Below are 9028 nucleotides of genomic sequence, written 5' to 3' on the forward strand. Positions count from 1 at the left end.
TCACACATGTGCAGTTCAAAACACTCTCTCACTTCAGTTGGATCCTAATTCCCAGAAATTCCCTGAAATGGGAGCTGTGACTCAAGTAATCAGCAACTCAGGAAAGTGGGACAAAGTAATTTGTAAATCTTTGCACTTCAACTTCCCCATCATGAACTTGTGACTTGCAGTGCCAATACATGTGAGTGACTTCACAACAATTTAATTTCAACTTAAGACATTTTAAGTATTAAAATAATTCCTACTCTTTAAACTACAGTCTTCCACTTGGTGAGAGGGTAAAGACGTGTTGTCATACTATATGCAGATGATACACAATTTTACATCTGTATCGCCTGTTCAATTTGAGTTCAATTTCAATGGAATGACAAATCCAAGAACTTTACAAAGTTCAAGATCATCTCCCTTAATGTCTTCAGAAATGTGTTGACACATGACTGAAAGGATGTGTCTTATTTCCTAGTTTAGATCAATCCCTCCTTCTTTGGTCGTCTCTCTGGGTTTGTTCGTAGAGCAACCGGAACATCCGCTGGGACTCTTCTTTTTTGTATGGTAGTCCAAGTGAGGGAGCACTAGAATGCTTCCTTCTGCATTAACATCCGTTAGTGCTCTCTGCTCTTCCATAGACAAGATGTTGTTCACCAGGCACATGACGGCGGCATCGATGTTGGTGTTGTCCTGAATCAAGACGATGAAAGTCAGTGGTGGGTTAACAAAGACAGAAATAGATCAAATCACAAGCAGGACTGCTGTATTTCAGTGAGTGAACTGGTGACAATGTCTAGATCTGGTTCCAACCACAAGAAGTCACAAGATGAATTTGAAAGGATAAGATAATTTTGGCAGAATTATTAAAAAACAAATCAAACTTCTTTCCTCAAAAGTTTGTATGTTTATGTAGAATAATCTATAGATTATTTCTGGACATCTAAAAATTATTCAATATTCAAACGGAATAAGATGACATGGCAAAAACAAGCAGACAAACAAAAAACAGTGACCTACTAGTTAAAAGGGTGACGGTCCCCTTGGACAACTGTTTACATCATTACTAAAATCACTTCTATTAGAAACCAACTGAAAGCTTTGCCTGAACAGGATGTCCAGATTCCCCATCACCACCACCCCTACACATTTTGTAAGTACACAGGCTGGCCTATAGGGGTCAGTGCAGTGCCTTAAATACATTTCATTACCTTGGCAGAGGTTTCATACCAGCCAAGGAATCCGTGTTCTCTGGAGAAGTTCTCCAGTTTGGGGAGTTTGGGACACAAACCCTTCTGGTCACACTTGTTGGCTAATAGAACAGCTGGAACTGGCGTGCCATCACTCAGGGTGACCTACCACAACCAGGAAACAGACAGATGAGCAAATGTGATGGCAAAGTACTTTCATCGTACGATGACCCATGTTTGTTTATTTACATGATAACTCAAAGTCAAAGGCTGATATCAACAATGATATGAGGCGAGATTGTTCTTGACCCAGAGAAGAGCTGAATCAAAGTTGAGGGTGATTCTGGATTTGATTTAAAATAATTTATTTTATTCCTTTTTTTAAACTTATAGCTTACACAGACCTCTACATAAGTATCAAGTTCAAAACGCATCTTTTACTTTCAACCGTTCCTAAGATCTGTCCTTGGTGTGACATCACAAAGGTAATACAATGATGTAATAAAAGATCAAGTTTAAATCCTCTTTTTTTTGTTCCAACTTCCTACTCCAACTTCAAATCCACATTTTGCCCTTCACTCTATCCTATATGAACCCTCCTCTCTCGGCCATTATTTACCTTGGAGTCCAGGTCTCCCTTCCATTTGAGGACAGCCTGAAATGTGGACAGTCGAGTCATGTCGAAGACAACAAGTGCTCCCACTGCCTCTCTGTAGTAGACGCGGGTCATGTTGCCATAACGTTCCTGCCCTGGCAGACAAAATACATAAAAATGAACAGAAATACTGGTTAAATCAATTAATTAAAAACCGATGAGCAGGAATGTGGCTGAATCAGCAGAACGGACACCAAACATTATTATTAACCCTGCACTGTAAAACATCACCCAGGACTTTAGCCCAATTGATCTCTTTTAAATCAGTGTAAACAGAAAAGTTACACAATAAAGATTTTGTTAAAAACAAAAACAAAATGTAATGATTGTTGGCTCATATCTGCATTTCAAAGATAAAAAGAAAATGAAGAAGAAATTGTGAAAAGCACAAAACAGTTATATTTTCTCCTGTTTTCTTCTCATTTGTGAAATTTTTATTTAGATTTTCTCAACATTTAGTCACAGTATTCAAGACTTATTTAATGCTGTGGCCACATTAGCGACTGAAAATTACATTTTTATTTGCTCAGTCGTATGGTATGACGCTTTTTGTTGGTGTTGCCGCACTGGCGCTAACTCTACACAAATATGCGTGCATACTGTTGCAACTGTAATATTAAACTATTTAATAAAATGAACATCATGGCAGCACCATAATACTGTAGTAATTTAGATAATACACTGTTCTTGACTAACATCTCTGTTCACAATGAGCTTAATGGTTAATTGAGCTAGATACATGCTAACTATCTAAGCTAACAGGACAGCATGACTGGGCTCCAGATAACAAATGAACAGTTACATCAACTAACAGTGTACTAATCAATATCACCTTGTGACTGCTGTTAAACTATATCAGGCCAGTTTTAGAACAGTTTATACTTCAGTACAGCATAAATATATGAAATTAAATTATGTGACATAGATAGTTAAAGATATAGCAGCTGCTGCCTTAAGCTATCATTGTGTGCCACTGTTAGCCATGCTAGCATGACTGTAGCAATCTTTATTGGCCAGTATCCGCTAATAAATCGGGAATGGTTCAGCAGTCAACTACAAATTAAGCCAAACATCGCAATTCACAGAATCACACGTGAAGGATGGAAAATTTCCATTTGAATTAAATACCAAAGTCTTGGTCAATGTTTTCACTGACCAAAAACAGCCACCAGAGGGCGACGGGGTAATGTTCATCCACAGCCATAGCAAGGTATGTTTAGAACATCTTACACTTCATTAGAACAGTATCTTGTGAAATCAGACAGTTGCCTCCATAAGCTAACTTGGCTAGCCATTGTTAGCCAGAAGGAGGGTCCACTAGTCCAACGGTTTACTGGTCCTAGGGTCCATTGACCCAAACCTCTTTATATTATTTGATGGTCTATATTACAACCCCAAAGTGATTTTAAAGTTCATCCTAACCCTAACCAGGACTAGTGGACCCTAGGACTAGTGTACCGTAGAACTATTGGGCCCTAGGACTAGTGGAACCTAGGAGTAGAACTAGTCTACCCTAGGACTAGTGGCCCCTAGGACTAGTGGGAAGTTCCAGTTAGGCAGCTATGTGCCAGCAGGCTGTGCAGTCTGGAGTTGCTGCTAGTCAATAATAAACTAATAAGTATAATGGTACTGTTGAGTATTGCCAATTTCTTGCAAACTATCACATTTACTTGTTTATGGATTCCGGTTATACTTTGCACTCAAGGATACTTTGACACAGACAGAGTAGACGGGGATCAAACCAATGAGCCTACTGACTAAAATTCAAATCTGATTTTTTAAAAAAAGTGAAACTTTATGTTAACATGTACAAAAACAAGCAAACAGGAATGTTCCCATAACGCCTCACTTCGGTGTTTGTAGTTAATAAATACAGCTAAAAAGCTAAACTGTGCAGTAAAATGTGTCTTTTGTTACTCATACCAAGATCTCGTGTTTGTGGATTAAAAAATGAACATGTCTGTATCCTGACGGCTAATGTCCTTCACATGATCTTGACTGTGCAAAGAATTAGATAGAGAGAAACTCTCTCAACCCAATTTCTCTTTTTTCCTCATTGCTTGCAAAAACAAGAAGCATGTTTAAATGGTCTGCAGATGCCGTGTATTTTGTGCTATGGCCTGAAATACACATAGTTTGTCTATTTTGTATTAAAGGGGTCGTATTCAGCTCATTTTTCAGTAAGCTAATATAGGTCACAGAGTGTCTTAACATATATATTGTCATCATGTAAAACAGCCCATAAACACTGATGTGATGGTTCCTTAAAATAATAAAAAGAAGCTCTCAAATAAGTTATGTATTTCTGTGTCTGCTGCGTTAAATGAAAAGGAACTGAAAGTAGCAAGGGCGCTGTTCTGTCTCTCTCTTGCAGCTCGTACGGGTGTTTCAACCTACAGACCACCGATCAGAAAGTGAGCACGACTCACACAGCAAGCAGGAGTCCAGATATGGACTTCTGTGACATATGTCACAAAGCCTAAAAACAAGCCATTTCATGCCAAAATTGTGTTTCCACATTTCTGCATACATCAACATAAGACATAGGATTGTGAGAGGATGATGTGTATCTCAGAACATTGAACAATGTAATTTAAATTTACAATGATTTCAAATCATTTGCAGAAATACAAGTTATTCCATCTGTGCCTTGCTTCAACGCCAGCTCACACACCGTTTGGTGACCATCTGCTACATGGCTCATTTGGGTCGAACCTGCAGTTGAAACCTTTACATTTTGCATCTTTTTTCTCTTTTTTTCTTTTTTTTTTTTAAAGAAGAGTACTGAGATTTTTTTTGTTTTTGTTTTTTATCCCTTCTAGCTTTAGTCTTGGGAGCGCTCATGGTGCATGAGGGTTTGACATACTGATGATGGTGAAAACAGAGTTATGCAAAGTTTTTGCAGAGAGTCAGCAAACGCATGAGTAAACAAAGACAGAGTTATTGCTGTCACACACTGACACGGACAATCTGCCAACTCTGAAAGAAAGAGAGTCTGTTTGCAAACTGCACAGTGGCTCCAGTGTGAACGCATCACCTTTGTCAGTCTGAAGTCCATCTGAAGGAACACTGTCATGAAAATAACTCTTATCGAGTGTCACGTTGCTCAACGACTGCATGGAAAAGAAACATTCAAACTGACAGATAACAACAAAAAAGGGTTCCAAAAGTATCAAATTGCACAAACAGTTTGTGTGTTGACGGCACCTCGTCTGGTCGATACTGGAGGGTAAAGTCATTTTGTCTGCAGGTGTGGAGGTTAACCACATTCTCAACATGATCACAATCACGCAACGTTAACAAGATGCATCCAGTGATAACTCCCCCAAAATAATAAGACATGCTTTACTTTTGCAACTGTGCAGCGTTCACACTCAAACACAAAGTGACTCACTCACTCCTATTTTTGTTGTTAAGCAACAATTCACGGTCTCTGCTCTGGATCCTGCAAGAAACGTCCATTCCACTAGACTGCAGGATAAAACAAAATTATTTTTTAATTTCATGTGACTGAAGTATTAAAACAGACAATAATATCAAACTACAAAGGCACTCGGAGTGCCTTCTTCCTCCACAAACTGATTACTAATGGTGCCAATCAATAGAAGTGATTCAAACTTCAGCTGAAGGTGGGGGCAGTGACTTGGTTGACTAAGGGGCTGTGGGGCACCCCCTGCGTGCCCCTCGGAAAATTTTTTCCTGTATTCTAAGGCAATGTAAGACGCTAAATACTGACTTCCTAGTCGTCATTTTTAATGCACAGTGTTTATTTTAAACACTGTAACTCAGGCAGCAGCGTTCATTAATCAGATGTAACCCCCTCACCACCCCTAGATCCGCCACTGAAAGTGGTCAAATAATGTCATATTCAGAGTTTTTAGCAGTTTTAATTACACGCTGCATAAATGGTGATGACTCAAACTTAATATTCTCCTTTTAAAGATAAATGAAAGATGAATACTTTTCCTTAACCATGTGAAACCAATTAATTATATTATTTGTCAAGTCGTTTTTATTTCCGCCTGCTTAAATTTGAATTTTAACATTCTGTAAATAAAATTCCACCCAGATCTTGCACTGGTCAGACTGTCAGCCAATAACATGAATATAATAGTTTTTTAATGCAGCTGAGTGTTTTTATGAGAACCGAACAGTTCATTCCACCACGTGTCCGCAAACCTTTACGCACCAGCGATGTCCCACAGCTGGAGGCGCACCACGGTCTTGTGATCCCAGTTGAGGACTTTGAGGGCGAAGTCCACCCCGATGGTGGCGCGGTAATGCTGGGAGAACACCTGGTGGACGTAGCGCTTTATGATGGACGTTTTTCCGACTCCCAGGTCACCGATGACCAGAACTTTGAGCAGGCGCTCCTGGTGCATAATTCCGACGAAGGGCGCACCGCGCGCGTAATGACGCACAAAACCTCTCCGAGTCTGACACCGACATAAAAGAACTAACACCGCAAAATAAAATGGCACGTCATATTCCAGAAAATAAAATCTTTAAAAGTCACGTATCACTTAAAACTGCTCACTGAGGTAAGCGGGAACAGCAGCGGAGTTCCCAAAAAAAGCGAAATAGTCCCGCAGACGTAATCCGCAAAAACATCTGATCATTGTTTCGTCGGTCCCCCGAGTTGCATTATCCTTCCAGAAACCGATGGATCATCTCCTCGGGGGCTGAAAGTCCATTTCAGCTGCGCAAAAGCAGAAAAGAAGAACCTGAACGCTGCCGTGACCAAGTCAAAGAAGGAGAAGAAACATGTTATCTGATCACAGCCTGCGGTTTGTGCGCGCACTGCTGTGTTGTCACACAAAAAGTCCCTGTCAACACCATTTGCGCTGCAGCAGTCTTTCTGCACAGCCACGCCCCTCTCTGCCAGCGAAGCGGCCACTTTATTAGGGAGGGCCCACCTGGGTTTGGATCAATACACCCGTGCGTGATCAGTTTATTGACGCTGCAGAACACGAACAGTGTGTACAGGCTGACAGTGTGAGACCTAAAGCCCTCACTTCTGAAAAGAAAAAGGCCTCCTCTTGGAAGAATAAAACACAGGAAAGCCGTCACAACGACTAATGCTGTGAAACTGTAAATTCTGACATTCCATGAAGGCATCGGCACTAAGGCGTGACCCTGCTGGTCTGAAAACTATCACCACTTTTCTTTGGCCTGTATTTATCCTGTATTTAGCCTATATTTAGATGGTACCAGTTGCTTTGCTGCAGCCACCCAGAGTCCCAAACAGCAGCCTCCCAACCTGCGCTCCGACACATCTGCCGGAGCCGGTGGTGAAGTCTGCAACTGGTTTAAAATATAAAAATTAAAATTAAACATTGGGATCCATCTGGATGCAGGAGTAACTAGCTGTTTGTGGTGGTTATTATTTTTAATCAAATGCTCCTGTAGTTTTTGCATCATATGCCTGTAATTCAAACACAAACTATAAATACATATTAAGAAAATGTTCTTAATTTTTTTTTTAAGGATTACATCACTACTTTCATTCAAAACTCTCAGACACACGCACACAGTATGAACTCCCTGCTATTATCACAAGTACAGGATTAATGAGTCGATCAATCGGTCTGCAAAATATTTGTAACTTCCTAAAACCTGCTGAATATTCAGCTTTGAAATTTGGAGTTCAGACAGATACAGATGAGAACCGGTGAGCCTCCTATTTTGTGCCATGTTGGCAACATCAGTGACGACGTAAACACAGAGGCTAAAGTTATTTGTGAACACGTGATTCTAATAACAGGCTCCTGGCTGTTGCTTATAACAATAGTAATAAGCACTGACTGACTTAATTCTGAGCTTGACCTGTTGTTTATAACAGTAGTAATAAGCACTGACTGACTGTTAATCCTGAGTTTGCCATGTTGTTTAAAACAGTATAGTAATAAGCACTGGCTATTAATTTGGACCTTGCTCTGTTGTTTATAACAGTAGTAATAAGCACTGACTGTTAATCTTGATTTTACTCCATTGTTTGTAACAGTAGTAATAAACACTGTTAATCCTGATCTTGTCCTGCTGTTTATAAGAGTCGTAATAAACACTGACTGTTAATCCTGATCTTGTCCCATTGTTTATAAGAGTAGTAATAAACACTGACTGTTAATCCTGATCTTGTCCCATTGTTTATAAGAGTAGTAATAAACACTGACTGTTAATCCTGACATGCCCTGTTGTTTATAATAGTAGTGATAAACACTGACTGTTAATCTGACATGCCCTGTTGTTTATAATAGTAGTGATAAACACTGACTGTTAATCCTGATCTTGCCCTATTGTTTATAAGAGTAGTGATAAACACTGATTGTTAATCCTGATCTTGCCCTATTGTTTATAACAGTGGTAATAAGCACTAACTATTAATCCTGATCTTGCCCTGTTGTTTATAACAGTGGTAATAAGCACTGACTGTTAATCCTGATCTTACCCTGTTGTAAATAAGGGTAGTAATAAGCATTGACTGTTAAGCCTTACCTTGCCCTATTGTTTATAACAGTGGTAATAAGAACTGAGTATTAATCCTGATCTTGCCCTGTTGTTTATAACAGTGGTAATAAGCACTGACTGTTAATCCTGATCTTACCCTGTTGTAAATAAGGGTAGTAATAAGCATTGACTGTTAAGCCTGACCTTGCCCTATTGTTTATAACAGTGGTAATAAGCACTGAGTATTAATCCTGATCTTGCCCTGTTGTTTATAACAGTGGTAATAAGCACTGACTATTAATCCTGATCTTGCCCTGTTGTTTATAACAGTGATAATAAGCATTGACTGTTAAGCCTGACCTTACCCTGTTGTAAATAAGGGTAGTAATAAGCACTGACTGTTAAGCCTGACCTTGCCCTATTGTTTATAACAGTGGTAATAAGCACTGAGTATTAATCCTGATCTTGCCCTGTTGTTTATAACAGTGGTAATAAGCACTGACTATTAATCCTGATCTTGCCCTGTTGTTTATAACAGTGATAATAAGCATTGACTGTTAAGCCTGACCTTACCCTGTTGTAAATAAGGGTAGTAATAAGCATTGACTGTTAAGCCTGACCTTGCCCTATTGTTTATAACAGTGGTAATAAGCACTGAGTATTAATCCTGATCTTGCCCTGTTGTTTATAACAGTGGTAATAAGCACTGACTGTTAATGCTGATCTTACCCTGTTGTCTATAACAGTGATA

General features: G+C 39.4%; 2 protein-coding genes and 1 long non-coding RNA gene across 3 annotated transcripts in view; all 3 read right to left on the minus strand.

The window, feature by feature from the left end:
* Window positions 1–1467, minus strand: part of si:ch211-200p22.4 (phosphatidylinositol-binding clathrin assembly protein) — a 118461-nt gene extending 116994 nt beyond the window's left edge. The window contains exon 1 of the mRNA XM_034164293.1: window positions 1457–1467. The gene's annotated coding sequence lies outside the window, so the exon portion shown is untranslated. The remainder of the gene's footprint in view (window positions 1–1456) is intronic.
* On the minus strand, window positions 456–6582 carry zgc:162171 (uncharacterized protein LOC565931 homolog). Its single transcript, XM_034164303.1, has 4 exons — window positions 6020–6582; window positions 1795–1925; window positions 1197–1340; window positions 456–678 (listed from the first exon to the last, which is right to left on the minus strand). The coding sequence occupies exons 1-4, from the start codon at window positions 6210–6212 to the stop codon at window positions 460–462; spliced, it is 687 nt and encodes a 228-aa protein (XP_034020194.1). The 5' UTR covers window positions 6213–6582; the 3' UTR covers window positions 456–459.
* Window positions 6583–7781: 1199 nt separating this feature from the next.
* On the minus strand, window positions 7782–8630 carry LOC117505177. Its single transcript, XR_004559040.1, has 3 exons — window positions 8482–8630; window positions 8326–8429; window positions 7782–8273 (listed from the first exon to the last, which is right to left on the minus strand). It is a non-coding gene; the product is annotated as an uncharacterized LOC117505177 (long non-coding RNA).
* Window positions 8631–9028: the final 398 nt, after the last annotated feature.

This window comes from Thalassophryne amazonica, chromosome 23, assembly GCF_902500255.1.
Source record: "Thalassophryne amazonica chromosome 23, fThaAma1.1, whole genome shotgun sequence".
NCBI classification, from domain to species: Eukaryota; Metazoa; Chordata; class Actinopteri; order Batrachoidiformes; family Batrachoididae; genus Thalassophryne; species Thalassophryne amazonica.

What these genes read in the sequence shown, in the direction of transcription:
- zgc:162171 (XM_034164303.1), bottom strand. Translation starts at nt 6,212, where the DNA reads ATGCACCAGGAGCGCCTGCTCAAAGTTCTGGTCATCGGTGACCTGGGA. An exon ending in CCAGCTGTGGGACATCGCTG is followed by an intron (nt 1,926 to 6,019) that starts GTGCGTAAAGGT and finishes TTTGTCTGCCAG; the next exon opens with GGCAGGAACGTTATGGCAAC. An exon ending in GGTATGAAACCTCTGCCAAG is followed by an intron (nt 679 to 1,196) that starts GTAATGAAATGT and finishes GTCTTGATTCAG; the next exon opens with GACAACACCAACATCGATGC.